The 21,692-nt window shown below is 34.1% G+C and overlaps 1 protein-coding gene across 6 annotated transcripts in view; it reads right to left on the reverse strand.

Moving 5' to 3' along the window:
• cadps2 (Ca++-dependent secretion activator 2) overlaps positions 1-21,692 on the reverse strand; it is a 278,914-nt gene that overhangs the window by 29,206 nt on the left and 228,016 nt on the right. For 3 of the 6 annotated variants that reach the window (XM_061924693.1, XM_061924690.1, XM_061924688.1), the window contains 6 exons: positions 19,757-19,912; positions 15,970-16,117; positions 8,490-8,507; positions 5,985-6,059; positions 877-960; positions 728-760 (listed from right to left, as the gene is read on the reverse strand). In XM_061924693.1, the coding sequence (XP_061780677.1) occupies positions 728-760; positions 877-960; positions 5,985-6,059; positions 8,490-8,507; positions 15,970-16,117; positions 19,757-19,912 (514 nt within the window). The remainder of the gene's footprint in view (positions 1-727; positions 761-876; positions 961-5,984; positions 6,060-8,489; positions 8,508-15,969; positions 16,118-19,756; positions 19,913-21,692) is intronic. The other 3 variants (XM_061924689.1, XM_061924692.1, XM_061924691.1) reach the window with 3 other exon arrangements.

The raw sequence follows: 21,692 nt of genomic DNA on the forward strand, positions 1-21,692 counted from the left end.
TATATATATACACACACACATATACACATATATATATATACACATATACACACATTATATATATATATATATATATATATATGTGTGTGTATATATATATATGTGTATATGTGTGTATATATATATATATATATATATACATATATACAGATTTTTTTAGCCCAATGCAGCCCTCAATAAAAGTACCCCATCACTGATAAACACACACACACACACACACATGTTTCTTGTCACGCTGTAACCAAATCTTCCTAAATGTTTCAAGCGTGTTATTCGCACACCAAACACTCGGTGAAAGTTTGAGCGTGAGAACGTCGACGAGAACCAAACGACACCTCGGCCCGGTGCACCTGCCACCTGAACCTTGTCGTGACAAGCGGCGGGGGGGGGCGTGGCCTTGCAGTGGCACCGCCCCGCCCCCATCAGCCCACCTGGAGAAGAAGCTTAGCCGACTCGGGTTGCCGGCACACAAAAGAGCCGGAGGCCGAGGGGGGCGGTCACTTTGCCCTCTAAGAGCTGGAAGTCTGGAGTGGGCGTGGCCAGGTGGCGGCGGATTAGGACGGTTGCGTGAGGCTGCTGTCAGCTGCTTAATGACGGAGCACTCAGCTCACCTGGTGTGTGTGTGTGTGTGTGTGTGTGTGTGTGTGTGTGTGTGTGTGTGTGCCTTTGCAGATCACATTTCCTGATATTAAGCGCACATTATGCTTGGGAATAAAAAGAAGCTTACGGGCACTTCCACGTATTTGCCGGCGGCTTTCACCTTTGGACGGAGACCACAAGAAGAAGAAGAAGAAGAAGAAGAAGACAGGAAGTGAGTTCAGACGGCCACTAAATGATCAGTGTGCCTGCAAGAAGAAGAAAAAGAAGAGTAGTCACCGTGAAGGAGAGGACGGAGGAGAAGAAGGTGCCTTGGTCGTATCTGGACAGTTTGGACAGAACGCCATCGAGGACCGCCGACAACTACAACACACAAAAATACACAAAAGCATGACTTTGTTGTTTCATGTGTGCTACGCAACAGTCATACAACATGAACAAATACACGCCATTTGACTTTCTGTTAACACCACAAGATCATCATCTCATCCATTTACAATATTTATAAAGTCTATTATTTCTATAAGCTACTCTATTGACATTATGATGGACGTTTTTGTGCTGATACATTTGCTGCCATCTCTTGTTCCTCACATGGGTCGATGTGACCACTCATTTTTTACAACACATGTTAATCATGATGTTGCATACAAGGTTTGGAGCCAAATGGCTCATTTGCAAGCCCAGTCCCTGGTCCCTAATGATAAAGTTAACACACACAACACAGTTCCTTAAAGAACTTTCTTATTTGGGAAGTTATTTACAATTTATTTATTCCCCCAACATGAATTGTTAGCATGAAAAAAGGAAAATTACGGCCTAAAAATCAACATAATTTTTTATATTTACTATTTATTTTTTAAATTATTTTCTATCATTATTTATTACTATATATATATATACATATATATATATACACACACACACACACACACACACACACACACACACACACACACACACACACACACACACACACACACACACACACACACACACACACACACACACACACACACACACACACACACACACACACACACACACACACACACACACACACACACACACACATATTTACGGGGTATTGTTGAATAACTACATCTGTAAAATTATTAATAATGACATTTGAAATTAACACCCAGGAAGAATGATACAACAAACATTATGGCCGGATTTCAAAAATATATATTTCTTAAATATTTATTTATTATTACTTTTTTATTTCAATTTATTGGGTTTTTTCTATCTTTTTTTTTTTTTTTTACTAAAAAAGCAAACCAACAAAACTTGTATGTCCTATTTGGCTTTGTGGTATTGGAAAATAACTACATCTGTAAAATAACAATATTGACATTAAAACAAAAAAACATAATGGAGTAAAAACAAACATTATAGCCAAAATACAACTTTTTTGTTTGTCTTTTAATTTTTTTAATTAATTTAAAAAATGTTTTATTTATTCTTGTGAAAAAAACAACACACTTTTCTGTACCATTTGGCTTTGAGGCATTATTTTTTATTTTAATACATTTGTATTTTTTATTTATATATAAAAAAATAATAATTACATAACAGTTTAAAAACAAAATTCATGGGTAAAATACAACCACTTTATTAGTATTTTGTATTTATTTTTATTTGATCAAATTTAAATGTTTTATTCATTAAAAACTAATTACACAATGGAGTAACAACAAACATTATGGGCAAAATACAACTACTTTATTAGTATTTATTTTTATTTTATCAAATGCAACCATTTTATTTATTTAAAAATACATAATAGAGTAAGAACAAACATTATGGGTAAAATACAACTACTTTCTTAGTATTTATTTTTATTTGATCATATTTAAACGTTTTATTTATTTTAAAATAAATACACAATGGAGTAAGAACAAACATTATGGGTAAACTACAACTACTTTCTTAATATTTAGTATTTATTTTTATTTGATCAAATTTAAATGTTTTATTTATTTAAAAAAAATCATAATAAAGTAAGAACAAACATGGGTAAAATACAACTACTTTCTTAGTATTTATTTTTATTTGATCACATTTAAATGTTTTATTTATTTTTTTAAATACATAATAGAGTAAGAACAAACATTATGGGTAAAATACAACAACTTTCTTAGTATTTATTTTATTTGATCAAACTTAAATGTTTTATTAAAAATAAATACATAATAGTGTAAGAAAAAAAACCTTGTGGGTAAAATACAACTACTTTATTAGTATTTAGTATTTATTTTTATTTGATCAAATGCAACTGTTTTATTTATTTAAAAAATACATAATAGAGTAAGAACAAACATCATGGGTAAAATACAACTACTTTCTTAGTATTTATTTTTATTTTTATCAAATTTAAACGTTTTATTTATTTTAAAAAAATACACAATGGAGTAAGAACAAACATTATGGGAAAACTACAACTAATTTCTTAATATTTAGTATTTATTTTTATTTTATCAAATTTAAATGTTTTATTTATTTAAAAAAAATCATAATAAGTAAGAACAAACATGGGTAAAATACAACTACTTAGTATTTAGTATTTATTTCATCAAATTTAAATGTTTTATTTATTTGAGTTGAGTTTGAGTTTATTTCGAACATGCAAGCATACAACATGATACATCACAATTTCCAGTTTCTCTTTTCAACATGTTCGAAAAGGAGTAGGAAGAAGCAGAGCTTATTTAAAAAAAATCATAATAAAGTAAGAACAAACATTGGCAAAATACAACTACTTTCTTAGTATTTATTTTTATTTTATCACATTTAAATGTTTTATTTATTTAAAAAAATACATAATAGAGTAAGAACAAACATTATGGGTAAAATACAACAACCTTTTTAGTATTTATTTCTATTTTATCAAATTTAAATGTTTTATTTATTTAAAAAAAAGTCATAATAAAGTAAGAACAAACATGGGTAAACTACAACTACTTTCTTAATATTTAGTATTTTTTTAAATTTTATCAAATTTAAACGTTTTATTTATTTTAAAAAAATCATAATAAAGTAAGAACAAACATGGGTAAAATACAACTACTTTCTTATTATTTATTTTTATTTTATCACATTTAAATGTTTTATTTATTTAAAAAAATACATAATAGAGTATGAACAAACATTATGGGTAAAATACAACAACCTTCTTAGTATTTATTTTTATTTTATCAAATTTAAACGTTTTATTTATTAAAAAAATACACAATGGAGTAAGAACAAACATTATTGGTAGACTACAACTGCTTTCTTAATATTTAGTATTTATTTTAATTTTATCAAATTCAAATGTTTTATTTGTTTAAAAAAATCATAAAGTAAGAACAAACATGGGTAAAGTACAACTACTTTCTTAGTATTTATTTTTATTTTATCACATTTAAATGTTTTATTTATTTAATTACTTTTATTAATTTTATTAAAGTAAGAACATGGGTAAAATACAACTACTTTCTTAGTATTTAGTATTAATTTTAATTTTATCAAATTTAAATGTTTTATTTATTTAAAAAAAATCATAAAGTAAGAACAAACATGGGTAAAGTACAACTACTTTCTTAGTATTTATTTTTATTTTTATCACATTTAAATGTTTTATTTATTTAAAAAAATACATAATAGAGTAAGAACAAACATTATGGGTAAAATACAACAACTTTCTTAGTATTTATTTTTATTTGATCAAATTCAAATGATTTATTAAAAAGTAGTTACATAACAGAGTAAGAACAAACCTTGTGGGTAAAATAGAACTACTTTCTTAGTATTTAATTAAATTTTACCAAATGTAAATGTTTTATTAAAAATAAATACATAATAGTGTAAGAAAAAACCTTGTGGATAAAATACAACTACTTTATTAGTATTTCGTATTTATTTTTATTTGATCAAATGCAACCGTTTTATTTATTTAAAAAATACATAATAAAGTAAGAACAAACATGAGTAAAATACAACTACCTTCTTAGTGTTATTTTTATTTTATCAATTTTAAACGGTTTTTTTTTTTAATACACAATGGAGTAAAAACAAACATTATGGAGAAACTACACCAACTTTCTTAATATTTAGTTTTATTTTATTTTATCAAATTTAAATGTTTTATTTATTTAAAAAAATCATAATAAAGTAAGAACAAACATGGGTAAAATACAACTACTTTCTTAGTATTTATTTTAATTTGATCACATTTAAATGTTTTATTTATTTAAAAAAATACACAATAGAGTAAGAACAATCATTACGGGTAAAATACAACTACTTTCTTATTATTTATTTTTATTTGATCACATTTAAATGTTTTATTTATTTTTAAAAATACATAATAGAGTATGAACAAACATTATGGGTAAAATACAACAACCTTCTTAGTATTTATTTTTATTCTATCAAATTTAAATGTTTTATTAAAACATAGTTACATAACAGAGTAAGAACAAACCTTGTGGGTAAAATAGAACTACTTTCTTAGTATTTATTTACATTTTACCAAATGTAAATGTTTTATTAAAAATAAATACATAATAGTGTAAGAAAAAACCTTGTGGGTAAAAGACAACTACTTTATTAGTATTTAGTATTTATTTTTATTTGATCAAATGCAACCGTTTTATAAAAAAAAAAAAACATAATAAAGTAAGAACAAACATGGGTAAAATACAACTACCTTCTTACTATTATTTTTATTTTATCAATTTTAAACGTTTTTTTTTTTAATACACAATGGAGTAAAAACAAACATTATGGAGAAACTACACCTACTTTCTTAATATTTAGTTTTATTTTATCAAATTTAAATGTTTTATCTATTTAAAAAAAATCATAATAAAGTAAGAACAAACATGGGTAAAATACAACTACTTTCTTAGTATTTATTTTAATTTGATCACATTTAAATGTTTTATTTATTTAAAAAAAATACATAATAGAGTAAGAACAAACATTATGGGTAAAATACAATAACTTTTAGTATTTATTTTATTTGATCAAGTTTAAATGTTTTATTAAAAAAATAGTTACATAACAGAGTAAGAACAAACCTTGTGGGTAAAATACAACTACTTTATTAGTATTTATTTTAATTTGAGCAAATGTAACTGTTTTATTATTAATAAAAAAAAACTGCTTACATAATGGAGTAACAATCTGTGAAATATATTGACATTTTGAAATTTAACATGAAAAAAACAGCAAACATTATACAACAATGTTTTTTTTTTTTTTAACAACAATGACAACAATAGTCCACTGAAGTTAGATCAAAGGAGTGAAATAAACAGTAAATACAATGAGGAGATGAACAGTGAATGATTGAAATATGAATAACTATTTGTCAAATATTGAAAGAATGTTGGCGTCACCTTAGAGACCAGAGAAGAAATCATGTCTTTGAACGCCTCGTCGATCAGGACATCGATTTTGGAGTGGTACTGTTGCTGCGGGGGAGGGGTGACAAAGAGTACAACTTTTACTTTTATGGCTTTGACACACACACACACACACACACACATGCATGCACATATGCACACACACACACAGACACTTAAGCAGCTAATAGGTTAATTGTTCGTGTGAATGACATTCCGGGCTCTGGTGGAAGAAGCGAAGGAATCTGAAGGATAGGTTTTGTGCACGGCGCACAATTAGCGCAGCCTTGTGAGGCTCCAGCTGCGAGGACCAAAGGCGCACACAAGATTCAATTAATCCGCCATTTCACGTCCGCTTTGGCCCTTCCGTGAAAAAAACCCAACATATTCACGGCACCTTTTCCCCGGCGGGAGAACGGGGGCGGGGCTTGGCGCGTTGAATGGCGGCGGCGGGGGAGTTCGGGCCGCCACAATGGCCTTTCAGCGGCGGTCTAAAGAGCACCCAAATTAAAAAAATGTGAGCCACAAAGCGTGCGGATCGCTGACGAACTGCAGGTCCAAGGAGGTCAGCGCCGTGGTTTCCTTAACGCGTCTGCAAAATGTCTCTTAAGACGGCGCCTCAACTCCTGACTTGGACGCTTGCAGTACCAAACGTGGCCACTGAGGCACCATGGCGCTTTGAGTTGTGCTCCAGTTTTAATCTGCAGAATAAGAAGTAGTCATTTGTTCTTGCAACTTTCTCTTATTTTATTCCGTAGTTCTTGCTTTTACGCCTCTGCAATAAAATGATATCAATGTATATATCGCCATACACATATCCATAAAAAATGCATTCGCTAAAACGTTCGTTTTTTTTAAGTTGACATTAAATGCATAAAAGCCAGCGAGTATTTTTGAAAATAAATATTTGGAGCGTCAGACTTAATACAACATGTTCACATCGCGTTATTGTCACCATAATTATCATTTTCATCACGCTATGGAATCGATAGCTACCGTTAACGCCAGGCTACAAGCCGCTACTTTTTTTCCCACGCTTTGTACCCTGCGGCTTATAAAACCGTGCGGCTAATTTATGGAATTTTCTCAGCTGACCGCCATTATAAAAGTAGTTTTTATTAAACACATGCAAAGACACCAAAAAGGCATCTTATTGTTTGTCCTACAGTGTCCTTCTGTTGGGAGCTTTCAACCGGAAGTAGAAGTGCCGCGCCGTATTATAGCCGTCCATAGCGTTTCTACTCGTATGGATTCTTCATCCATCACTCCAAGCAGCGTTTGCAGGTTTTACAATATAACTAAAACAATTCATACTTACTAAACCGTCCCATGTGTGATATCTGTAGGAGTTATGTAATGCATAATTATACGTACTATTATAATGTAATCTAGCTATTAGCATTAGCTAATATGCTTTTTTTCCCCCTACGCTTTATAAAACGGTGCAGCTAATTTATAGATTTTTCTTCGCTGAAGGCCATAATGCAAATAGGTTAAAAACAAAAACAAACACTAAAAAGGTGTGCTATTGGACGAGTTCGCTCACTGCAGGTGCTGCAATGTCCTTCCATTGAGAGCTTTCAACTGGAAGTAGAAGTGCCGTTCAGTTTTTCTAGCCGTCCATAGCGTTTCTACTCGTATGGATTCTTCATCCATCACTCCAAGCAGCGTTTGTAAGTTTTACAATACAACTAAAACAATTCTTACTTACTAAACCGTCCCATGTGTGATGTCTGTAGGAGTGTTTTCATGCATAATTGTACACACTATCATAATGTAATCCAGCTATTAATAATAATAATAATAGATTTTATTTGTAAAAAGCACTTTACATTGAGCAAACAACCTCAAAGTGCTATAGTGTATTGAAAAAATAACAATAATAATAAAAAGATAATATTTTTAAAAAAAGAAGAAAAAAAAAAAAAGCATTAGCTAATATGCTAACACGTTTATTAGTGTCTGTGTTGGTATCATTAACTTACAATGACATTCGTTTTGTACTGTTTCAGTTTTGTAAATTCACCAAAACGTCACCTAAAGTTATCGAGTCTGTTTAGCTGATTGGAGAGCTAGCTTGCACAGCTTCTGTTTTGTTTGATCAGCCGTTTTACTGCCGCGTTACAGACACCGTTTGAAAACAATTAAGGTACGCAAGTAAACATTTCTGTGTAAATAACTAATTCCACAACATATATACCTGCGGCTTATAGTCCGGTGCGGCTAATATATGGAATTTTTAATTGTTTGATATATTTAGTGGGTGTGGCTCTATAGGTCGGGAAAATACAGTACTTCTTTTCCCGCCTTTTTAATAACGCTTAAAAAAAAAAAAAGTTTCGGTACCCATCCCTTTTCCAGACACTCGAAAATACGAAGCCAAAACCCATTTTATGGAGAACGAGGATAGTTTGACATAAATGATGAACGACGATTGAAATGACGGGTGTTGTTGGCAAGGGGGGGTTGATGTATGCGGAGACGTTAAAAACAACTCACCCATTGTTTGTCTGTCTGCTGGTCGGTGACGTGCAGCACCACACAAGGACGTGGACATGAGGACACAGGAAGACACGTTAAAGATCACCTTCATGTACAAAGACACACTCAATAGTAGAATCAATACTTTTTTAACAACATTGGATGCCAGTTCTATGATGAACTACATTCCTCCATAGAATAGATAAACAGCTCTGATAAATGTTTATATTACTTCAAAGAAAACTGGTTTTGTTGAATAAAATTCTATCCAAACATTTAATAATAATAATAATAATAATAGATTTTATATGTAAAAAGCATTTTACATTGAGTAAACAACCTCAAAGTGCTACAGTGTATTAAAAAAAATAAAAACTAGAACAGCCAAATAGCTAAAACTAGTATGCCTATATCTAAAAAAAAGTCTTTTTTTCTTTTTCTTTTTTTTCTTTTCTTAAAAGAAGGGTTTTTAGGCCTTTTTTAAAAGCATCCACAGTCTGTGGTTCCCTCAGGTGGTCAGGGAGAGCGTTCCACAGACTGGGAGTCTGTGAAAGTCAAATAAGGCAACAAGAGAAGCATCCAACACTTCTCTTCAGCGACGAATACGACACCTCCGATTTTCTTCTTGAAGTACGACGACACTGCAGTTGTGTCGGTCACATGGTCTTAAAGCGACACACACGCTAACAATTTTAGCTAGTTTTTCAACCGTTCACTTCAGGGCCACTTGAGACATGCTAACTGTTAGCATGCTAACATTGCCAATTTGACAAACATAACTCGGTAGTTGACACCTGCTAACTGTTAATGTGCTAACATTAGCGTGCTAACCTTTTGAGCTAATTTTGCAACTGGTCACCTCAGAGCCATAAAACGTGTTACTTGACGCTAGTTAACTATTAGCATGCTAAATGCTAACTTTATAGCACTAGCTTTTTACCTAAATTTGCAGTACACCTGAGAGTCATATTACATGGTACTTGACACATGTTAAATGAGCATTAGAATGCTAACCGTTTTGGCTAATTTTGCTAAAACGTTCACCTCAGGGTTCTATAACTTGGTACTTGACATATGCTAACTTTTAGAATGCTAAAGATATCATAATAGCATGCTGACATTAGCATTCTAACTTTCTTAGCCAATTTTACAGCTGTGAACCTCAGAGTCATATCACTTGGTCGTTGAAAAATGTTAACTGTGAGCATGTTAAATGCTAACAATAGCATGCTAACTTCTTTGCTAAGTTCGTAGTCGTACACCTCAGAGTCTTATAGCATTGTTTTGACATATATTAGCATACTAACTTTTTCAACTAATTTTGCAGCCGTACACCTCAGAGTCCTATAACTTGGTACTTGACACATGCTAACTGTTAGCATGGCAACATCAGCTTGTTAGCATGCTAACTTTATTTTTTTTGCTAATTTGGCAGTGGTACACCTTAAGGTCATATAACTTGGTCGTCGACAAACGTTAACTGTGAGCATGTTAAATGCTAACATTAGCATGCTAACTTCGTAGTCGTACACCTCAGAGTCTTACAGCTCTGTTTTTGACATATGTTAACTATTAACATTAGCATGCTAACTTTTTCAACTAATTTTTGCAGCCGTACCCCTCAGAGTCATACAACTTGGTACTTGACACATGTAAACAGTTAGCATGGCAACATTAGCATGCTAACTTTTTTTTTTTTTTTTTTTACAGCCGTGCACAGATTCATATAACTTGGTAGTTAACCCATGCTAATGTTAGCATGCTAACTTTTTCTAAAGTCAATCTGTACAGCAGATATAGATCATCAACATCAACAATATGATTTGTCTGAGTGGCTGGACAGTTAAAAAAATACAAAAAAAATAAATAAAAATAATTAAAAAAAAAATATATATATATATATATCGATTTTTTAATTAAGAATCGCGATTCATTCGAAGATCCGATTTTTCCGACACCCCTATAAAACACAGACATGCTGCAGGACACTTCATTAGGTACACTATGTAACAGGGGTGCTAGAAAAAAAAAATCCATTCACAACCGAATCACTCTTCTAATTCATTCCAATTCAGAATTCACCATTTTCTAGATTCAATTCTTACATTTTAAAAAGGTTTTATTGTCATTTTCAAACCAAATATTACATTGCCTGAATCGGTTTGAATCGAGCATCGATTCTGAATCGAATCGTCACCCCAAGAATCGGACTCCAATTCAATGATTGTAAGATTCCCAAATCTTCATATTTAACGAGATGCAACACAATTATGAATGTTCACTCAATCAATATCCATCAGTAAATTAATTTCCCCGATAATGAAATCACATCAACAAGGGTCAGTGTCTCTTACTCAGCATACTTACATACCCCAAAGAATCACCTGATTAAAGTACAGTGTTTTATTTTCCTATATGCCAACACAGTGTTACTGTTCAAACTGTGGCCAAAAATATGAAATTTATTTGTTAAATAAAAACTCTGCCTTGTTTTTAATGAATACCTAGGCCTACTATGCTACTGTGATTTAATGTTGCTCATTATGGTGGAAAGGTTGAGAACCACTGATATTTTATTTAATGCAGGGGTGTCCAAAGTGTCCAAAAGGGGGATATTTGCGGCCCGGAGCGAATTTTTTTTTTACCATTAAAAAATAACAACATAAAAAAGTGGAACAAATAAGTAGGGATGATGTTCGAAACCGGTTCTCCCGGCGCCACCTTTGACGGGGCGCCGTGAGTGGCGACCCATCAGCGTTCCTGTTCGGTTTGTCTCGAACAGGGTTGTGCTGAAAACGACATTTTGATGTACTTGTGACAATAAACAGCTTATTCTTCTTCTACTAAAAAAGTGAATAAAAAATGTCCGACTTATCTTTAAGTGGGGTCTTTTAAAGGGATTTTTTTGTTTAATTGTCATTACTCCAAAAATAATAATGAACTGGATATTCGCCCACTCAACCCTCGTTGCAAGTCTTGTGGTTTCTGTGTTGGGCTATCGAGTCTTCTTTTTTTCTCCAGATCAACTTTTTTTTGTGTGCCACCTTTGACGGGGCGCCGTGAGTGGCGACCCATCAGCGTTCCTGTTCGGTTTGTCTCGAACGGGGATGTGCTGAAAATGACATTTTGATGTACTTGTGACAATAAATAGCTTATTCGTCTTCTACTAAAAAAGTAAATAAAAAATGTCCGACTTATCATTATTGTCTTATAGAGGGATTTTATTTGTTTGTCATTACTCCAAAAATAATAATGAATCGGATACTCGCCCACTCAACCCTCGTTGCAAGTCTTGTGATTTCTGCGTTGGGCTATCGAGTCTTTTTTTTCTCCAGATCGACTTTTTATTTGTACCACCTTTGACGGGGCGCCATAAGTGCTGAAAATGACATTTTCATGTACTTGTGACAATTAATAGCTTATTCTTCTTCTACTAAAAATGTAAATAAAAAATGTCCGACTTATCATTAAGGGGGGTCTTTTAGAGGGAATTTTTTTAATTTTTATTGTCATTACTCAAAAAATAATAATGAATCGAAATCAATGTTTTGACTGATTGACCTATCTAAGGTTGTAATGAATTAAAATTATGTCTTATGAAAATAGGGGACAGGTATTATACGTTTTTAACCTCTTTCTGCTCCTTTTCGGGGCGGTAGGTCGGTTGGTGGAGTGGCTGTGCCAGCAACTTGAGGGTTCCAGGTTCGATCCCCGCTTCCGCCATCTTAGTCACTGCCGTTGTGTCCTTGGGCAAGACACTTTACTGCTCCCAGTGCCACCCACACTGGTTTAAATGTAACTTAGATATTGGGTTTCACTATGTAAAAGTGCTTTGAATCAATAGAGAAAAGCGCTATATAAAATATAATTCACTAATTCACTCCTTTTCATTCATAATTTACTTAAATGTTTTGTTGATTGTTTTATTTTTCATGAATGAAATTAATAAAATAACTGAACTTCACATCAACTGGTCCACCTAAAAACATTTTTTTGGAGCAAATATCGCATATTTTGTGTTTTTGCCGTAAAAAAATGGGTTTTCTTGTACAAAAAGTGCATAAAAGACACAAAAATATGAAGAAATACACAAAGAAGAATGTAAATATTCATAACATGACTGAAGATGTGCTAAAAAAATGACTTCTGTTGTCCACTGCATGACATAATATTTATGACCAAAAATGTATTGTGGTATTGAATTTTGTTCAGTTATTCCTAATGGCGTACAGCGTGTGTTTGCCCTCCAACCTGGAGGGGGACAAGGGGGGGGGGGGGGGGGGGGGGGGGGGGTTGTGATTGGCTGTCACTGGCGTCAAGGCCGCCGCCTGACGCTCGCCTGCCGCTCGCCTGCCGGCCAATCAAGCGGCGGCGTGTTTGGAAGAAAGGCGAAGGCTTTTCGCGGCTGACGTTCCACTTTGACCCGTCTGCTTTTAGCGGCGCTCCTATTGACTTTCAAAACGGTCAAAGAATTAAGGAATTATTTCTCTTCACGTTTACGGTAAAAAATAAAATAAAATAAAATCTGCGCACATGACAGTAATGTCAAAAAAATAAGAACTTTTTAAAGTTAGGTCAAAAAACAAACATTGCAACCTCCAAAGTAGTACAATTTGGAGTTTATCTGCCTCAAAAGTCAAACCAAAGTTGGAGTTATGACATCATTTCCTCAGTTTATTCTGCATATTCAATATATACATATATCAGAATTCAGTATTTAGTACTCAGTGAAAAATTTTGTATTAGTGATTTAGTAGTTTTTTTAATGCTGCTGCAACTCGTGATGGATAAATGAGGCCTCGGTGAGTATGTGGCACACTCACTAGCTGTATTGACACTGTACATACATACATACTGTATCGCTGTTCCCTAATGGCGCCATCTGCTGGATTAAAAAAAAAGTCCCTACATCTAAAATCATAGTTAGAAACTATAATTGTCAAAGGTATATGAAACGTGCAGCTTTGGGCAATGAAAGAATCATAGATAAAGAACAGTTCATTATTTGCCACTTTGAGATAAAAAATAGCCTACATTTTGGAGTTTTTCCTTTCCCTTCGTTCCATTTACTGCACATGGATAACGGCAACGAATGCAACTCCTTCGATTTTCTTCTTGAAGTACAAGGACACTGCAGTCGTGTCGGTCACAAGGTCTTAAAGTGACACACACGCTAACATTTTAGCTAGTTTTGCAACCCCCCACCCCCTTCGCTTTAGTTTTTAAAAAAACCTTTTTTTCAATTTGTCACACTTTTATTATTATTATTTTTATTTTGCAATTTGTACTTTTTATTCAACCCCTTTTACGTACTGCTTTTGCAATATCTTGTTTAGCTCATTTATTGTTTATGTTCTTTGTTTTTTATTTTTGTATTTTATTTTACTTTTTTTAATTGTTGTAAACATGCTATATAAATAAAGTTGACTTGACTTGACTTCAGGGTCATATCACTTGGTACTGGAGACATGCTAACTGTTAGCATGCTAACATTAACATTTAATCTTTTTTTAGACAATTTGACAAACATACACCTTACATAACTTGGTAGTTGACACCTGCTAACTGTTAACCTGCTAAAATTAGCGTGCTAACCTTTTTAGCTAATTTTCCAACTGTTCACCTCAGAGCCATAAAACGCGTTACTTGACGCTAGTTAACTGTTAGCATGCTAAATGCTAACATTACAGCACTAACCTTTTAGCTGATTTTGCAATACACCTGAGAGTCATATTACATGGTACTTGACGCACGTTAAATGAGCATTAGAATGCTAACCATTTTAGCAAATTTTGCAAACGTTCACCTCAGGGTCCTATAACTTGGTACATGCTAACTTTTAGAATGCTAAAATTATCATAATAGCATGCTGACAATAGCGTTCTAACTTCCTTAGCCAATTTTACAGCTGTGAACCTCAGAGTCATATCACTTGGTCGTTGACAAATGTTAACTGCTAGCATGTTAAATGCTAACAATAGCATGCTAACTTCTTTGCCAAGTTCGTAGTCGTACAGCTCAGAGTCTTATAGCTTTTTTTTGTTGACATATGTTAACTGTTAACATTAGCATGCTAACTTGTTCAACTAATTTTGCAGCCGTACACCTCAGAGTCATACAACTTGGTTCTTGACACATGCAAACTGTTAGCATGGCAACATTAGCTTGTTAGCATGCTAACTTTTTTTTTACAGCCGTACACAGATTCATATAACTTGGTAGTTAACCAATGCTAACGTTAGCATGATAACTTTTTCTTCTTTTTTTTTACAGTCGTACACAGACTCATAACTTGGTACTTGACACATGCAAACTGTTAGCATGGCAACATTAGCTTGTTAGCATGCTAACTTTTTTTTACAGCCGGACACAGATTCATATAACTTGGTAGTTAACCCATGCTAACATTAGCATGCTAACTTTTTTTTTTTACAGCCGTACACAGATTCATATAACTTGGTACTTGACACATGCAAACTGTTAGCATGGCAACATTAGCTTGTTAGCATGCTAACTTTTTTTTTTACAGCCGTACACAGATTCACATAACTTGGTAGTTAACCCATGCTAACGTTAGCATGCTAACTTTTTCTTTTTTTTTACAGTCGTACACAGACTCATATAACTTGGTACTTGACACATGCAAACTGTTAGCATGGCAACATTAGCTTGGTAGCATGCTAACTTGTTTTTTTTGCTAATTTGGCAGTGGTACACCTTAAGGTCATATATCTTGGTACTTGACACATACCAACCGTTAGCGCGGCAACATTAGCTTGTTAGCATGCCAAATGTTTTTGTGCTAATTTTACAGTTGTACACCTTAGGGTCATATGGTCACTTGGTGCTTGACAAATGCTAATTGTTAGCGTATACTGTACTATTTTATCTAATTTTGCAGTCGTACAACTCAGGATCATATAACTTGGTACATGACATGTAAACTGTTAGCATGCCAAAATTAGCATGCTAACATTAGCGTGAGCCTTAACTCTTAAGGCCCAAGCTGTTTGTTTACATGCTTTTTTTTATTTCTCTCTGCTATTTGGGCTTATTGGACCCTAATTAGAATACAAACTAAAAACATTTTTTTAATATGATGTACTTAGTCCATAAGTACACAAACATGTACTTCATGCAAATTTGTATTTTTACACTTTTTTTTCCCAAATTCCATTGTATGTTGTACTCTTCTGACACCACCAGATGGCAGTATAAATGTCCACTTACGCGGCCATAAGACCCCAATTCAGTAGTGTACACAATTTTGGAAATAAGAGCTAAGAGGTGCTGTCCACGTATGTGGCCACTAAGCCTTTAGAGGCTTTAATGCACCTAATAAAATGTTAACGTTGGACACTGTTTGACATTGGAACAGACTATTTTGCTCTACTTAATTTCCACTGGCAAGTATTGTTTTGAAATGACAACCGCGTGCGTATCGTGTTCCTCGTTGGAGGTTCCACGTGAGCGATAACGTCGTGGTGTGTGCGCGTACCTCCTGTCCAGTGTCCAGCACACAGAGTGTGGAGCAGTGTCTCCTGGCGTCCATCAGCACGTTCAGCATGGTGCACACACACAGCGCCACTCGGAAGTCCGTCGACTTGTTGGCTTTCTGCATTTTGGCGTCAAAAGCAGATTTTGTTCTGTGGGACCAAAAAGAGGAAGAGAAAAGGTTCGGTGGTGAAGTCATGAAGATAGGAAATCATGAAGATTTGAAGATATGAAGTCATGAAGATATGAAGTTATGAAGATATGAAGTCATGACGTTATGAAGATATGAAGTCATGAAAATATGAAATCATGAAGATTTGAAGTTATGAAGTCATGAAGATATGAAGTTATGAAGATATGAAGTCATGAAGATATGAAGTCATGAAGATTTGAATATATGAAGTCATGAATATATGAAGTCATGAAGATATGAAGATATGAAGTAATGAAGATATGAAGTTATGAAGATATGAAGTCATGAAGATATGAAGATATGAAGTCATGAAGATTTGAATATATGAAGTCATGAATATATGAAGTCATCAATGACTTGACAATGTGATCAATTTTAAAACTGCTCAAATTATGTTTAGGGCATCCCAAAACTCTCTACCATCCAATATACAAAACCTATTCCAGGATAGAGATGCTCATCATAGTTACAGTCTAAGAGGAAACAACAAATTATATTTGCCTAAATTTAGAACAACTTTAAAATCAATGTGCATTTCAGTGCGTGGAGTCAGTCTGTGGAACAACTTAGGGGACGAGTTAAAAACCTGTTCTAACATGATTACATTTAAAAGACTGTTTAAAAAAGAAGTACTGAAGAAGTACGAGGAGGAAAGAGAGTGATGCCCTCAGCACAGAGCGATGGGAGAGAGGTGTATGGTCAGAGAGTGTTTGGGCCTGTGTGTGTGTGTGTGTGTGTGTGTGTGTGTGTGTGTGTGTGTGTGTGTGTGTGTGTGTGTGTGTGTGTGTGTTTTGTCTCGTCTTGTCTTGTTTTATAGTAACAGTGGTACTATTGTATTGTTAGTGTAAAGGAGCTTTTCTTGTTTTTGTTTGTATAGTATTGTTCTTGTATTATATTGTTTATGTTAAATGTGGAATGAGTGAGAGGGGTTGGGATATTATAAGCATTTGCTTCATCCAACCCCTTTTCAAGCCTTGCATAAATGTCCCTGCCAAAATGTTTAAAAAAAAAAAAGTGTGTGTTGTACTGTGCAGGTTTGAAATAAATAATTCAATCAATCATGAAGTCATGAAGATATGAAGATATGAAGTCATGAAGATATGAAGTTATGAAGATATGAAGTCATGAAGTCATGAATATATGAAGTCATGAATATATGAAGTCATGAAGATATGAAGTCATGAAGATTTGAATATATGAAGTCATGAATATATGAAGATATGAAGTTATGAAGTCATGAAGATATGAAGTTATGAAGATATGAAGACATGAAGATATGAAGTCATGAAGATATGAAGTAATGAAGATATGAAGTAATGAAGATATGAAGTCATGAAGATATGAAGTCATGAAAATTTGAATATATGAAGTCATGAAAATTTGAATATATGAAGTAATGAATATATGAAGTCATGAAGTCATGAAGATATGAAGTCATGAAGATTTGAATATATGAAGTCATGAATATATGAAGTCATGAAGATATGAAGCCATGAAGATATGAAGTTATGAAGATATGAAGTTATGAAGTCATGAAGATATGAAGTTATGAAGATATGAAGACATGAAGATATGAAGTCATGAAGATATGAAGTAATGAAGATATGAAGTCATGAAGATATGAAGTTATGAAGATATGAAGTCATGAAAATTTGAATATATGAAGTCATGAATATATGAAGTCATAAAGTCATGAAGATATGAAGATATGAAAATATGAAGTTATGAAGATATGAAAATATGAAGTTATGAAGTCATGAAGATATGAAGTCATGAAGTCATGAAGATATGAAGATATGAAGTCATGAAGATATGAAGTCATGAAGATATGAAGTCATGAAAATTTGAATATATGAAGTCATGAATATATGAAGTCATGAATATATGAAGTCATGAAGTCATGAAGATATGAAGATATGAAGTCATGAAGATATGAAGTCATGAAGATTTGAATATATGAAGTCATGAATATATGAAGTCATGAATATATGAAGTCATGAAGTCATTAAGATATGAAGATATGAAGTCATGAAGATATGAAGTTATGAAGATATGAAGACATGAAGTTATGAAGATATGAAGACGTGAAGATATGAAGATATGAAGTTATGAAGATATGAAGACATGAAGATATGAAGTTATGAAGATATGAAGACATGAAGATATGAAGTCATGAAGTCATGAACATATGAAGTTATGAAGATATGAAGTCATGAAGATTTGAATATATGAAGTCATGAATATATGAAGTCATGAAGTCGTGAATATATGAAGTCATGAAGATATGAAGTTATGAAGATATGAAGTTATGAAGATATGAAGACATGAAGTTATGAAGATATGAAGATATGAAGATATGAAGACATGAAGATATGAAGTTATGAAGATATGAAGACATGAAGATATGAAGTCATGAAGTCATGAACATATGAAGTTATGAAGTCATGAAGATTTGAATATATGAAGTCATGAATATATGAAGTCATGAAGTCATGAATATATGAAGTCATGAAGTCATGAAGATATGAAGTTATGAAGATATGAAGTTATGAAGATATGAAGTCATGAAGATTTGAATATATGAAGTCATGAATATATGAAGTCATGAAGATATGAAGTAATGAAGATATGAAGTAATGAAGATATGAAGTCATGAAGATATGAAGTCATGAAAATTTGAATATATGAAGTCATGAATATATGAAGTCATGAATATATGAAGTCATAAAGTCATGAATATATGAAGTCATAAAGTCATGAAGATATGAAGATATGAAGTTATGAAAATATGAAGTCATGAAGATATGAAGTCATGAAGATATGAATATATGAAGTCATGAATATATGAAGTCATGAAGATATGAAGATATGAAGTCATGAAGATATGAAGTCATGAAGATTTGAATATATGAAGTCATGAATATATGAAGTCATGAAGATATGAAGACTGAAGATATGAAGTCATGAAGATATGAAGTTATGAATATATGAAGTCATGAAGATATGAATATATAAAGTCATGAATATATGAAGTCATGAAGTCATGAAGATATGAAGATATGAAGTCATGAAGATATGAAGTCATGGAGATATGAAGTTATGAAAATATGAAGTCATGAAGATATGAAGTCATGAAGATATGAATATATGAAGTCATGAATATATGAAGTCATGAAGATATGAAGATATGAAGTCATGAAGATATGAAGTCATGAAGATTTGAATATATGAAGTCATGAATATATGAAGTCATGAAGATATGAAGACTGAAGATATGAAGTCATGAAGATATGAAGTTATGAATATATGAAGTCATGAAGATATGAATATATAAAGTCATGAATATATGAAGTCATGAAGTCATGAAGATATGAAGATATGAAGTCATGAAGATATGAAGTCATGGAGATATGAAGTTACAAAGATATGAAGTCATGAAGATATGAAGACATGAAGTCATGAAGACATGAAGTCATGAAGATATGAAGACATGAAGACATGGAGATATGAAGACATGGAGATATGAAGTCATGAAGATATGAAGTCATGAAGATATGAAGTCATGAAGATGTGAAGTCATGAAGCTGTGTGTAGTCACCTCCTGACGCAGGCCTCCATCATGTCGCTGGCCATCAGCTTGAGCCGCTGCTCCAGATGTTGAGCAAACTGCTCCTCAGGCCAGTGCAGGTCCACCACGAACATCTGCAGCGCGTTCAGCTTCCAGAACAGGTCGTCTGACGTGGCCGAGCCGCTGCTGCCATGGCGACCGTTTGCAAACAACAAAGTGTCACCTTCAATCCTACACATCTTATTTCCTGTCATGTTGAAGTCTTTGAAGACATCAATCACACGCTCCAAACCCAAGACTAATATGTCCACTACTAGTATTCATGTTACAACACAAGAACATACATATTATTATTATTATTACATCACATCAAAACTCATCATGAAGTACACCTTCTGATGATATGTGTTTATGTAAGTACAGTATAATTTATGTAAGTACAGTATGATTTATGTAAGTACAGTATGATTTATGTTTGTAAAGTAGACCTTATATAAGTGGAGTATGATTTATGTTTATGTAAGTAGAGTATAGTTCACGTTTATGTATGTAGGACATATTCCATGTTTGGATCTGACATTACTGTACATGCAGCATACAAACAACATGCTCGGCCCGGTGGTGCGTTCAAGGAGCTGGGACAGATGGACGCGGGTGACATCACAGACACGTCAGAGACTAGCAAGTGTACATCGGGGGGGGGGGGGTCTCACTCTGCCTTTAAAAGACGACCGCGTCAACAAGTGGCGCAGGAAATAAAACGCTTTGGCCCGAGTCCGCCGTGCAATTACACGCCGGCCCCTCAAGTCTAATTAGTGTGCTCTTGTCCCCTGGGGGCCCGGGGTGGGGGTGGGGCTAATCGCTAATCAAGTGCCACTTTTGTTCTCCCCTCCTTGACGACTTCACGCTAACGCTAAGTGGAGCGGAGCACTGCGCTCCATGTTAGGGACAGACAGACTCTAGATCATCCACCCAACTAACTCCCCTTGAGGTCCCAACATGGCGAACCCAATCACACGTTAGCTTGGGTAACCATAGCGACCATCTCCGATTTTAACATCCTCAGGGGACAAATATGTCTCATCTCGGAGAAGCTTTTGTCCTAAAGTCTCTATGTCCTAAAGTCTCCACGTCCTAAAGTCTCCACATCCTAAAGTATCCATATCCTAAAGTCTCCATGTCCTAAAACCTCCATGTCCTAAAACCTCCATGTCCTAAGTATTCATGTTCTAATGGCTCCATGTCCTAAAGTCTTTGTGTCCTAAAGTCTCCACGTCCTAAAGTTTCCAAGTCCTAAAGTCGCCATGTCCTAAAGTCTCCACGTCCTAAAGTCTCAATGTCCTAAAGTCTTAATGTTCTATTGTCTCCATGTTCGAAAGTCTTCATGTTCTATTGTCTCCATGTCCGAAAGTATCCACGTCCTAAAGTCCCCACGTCCTAAAGTCTTCATGTTCTATTGTCTCCATGTCCTAAAGTCTCCACGTCCTAAAGTCTCCATGTCCTAAAGTCTTAATGTTCTATTGTCTCCATGTCCGAAAGTCTTCATGTTCTATTGTCTCCATGTCCGAAAGTATCCACGTCCTAAAGTCTCCACGTCCTAAAGTCCCCACGTCCTAAAGTCCCCACGTCCTAAAGTCTTCATGTTCTATTGTTCTATTTGGGGCGGCATGGCGTAGTGGGTAGAGCAACCGTGCCAGAAACCTGAGGGTTGCAGGTTCGCTCCCCGCCTCTTACCATCCAAAAATCGCTGCCGTTGTGTCCTTGGGCGGGACACTTCACCCTTTGCCCCCGGTGCCACTCACACCGGTGAATTGAATGATGAATGATAGGTGGTGGTCGGAGGGGCCGTTGGCGCAAATTGCAGCCACGCTTCCGTCAGTCTACCCCAGGGCAGCTGTGGCTATGAAAGTAGCTTACCACCACCAGGTGTGAATGTTTGATGGGTTCTACATGTAAAGCGACTTTG

This window comes from Nerophis lumbriciformis, linkage group LG29 (assembly GCF_033978685.3).
Source record: "Nerophis lumbriciformis linkage group LG29, RoL_Nlum_v2.1, whole genome shotgun sequence".
Classification (NCBI taxonomy): domain Eukaryota; kingdom Metazoa; phylum Chordata; class Actinopteri; order Syngnathiformes; family Syngnathidae; genus Nerophis; species Nerophis lumbriciformis.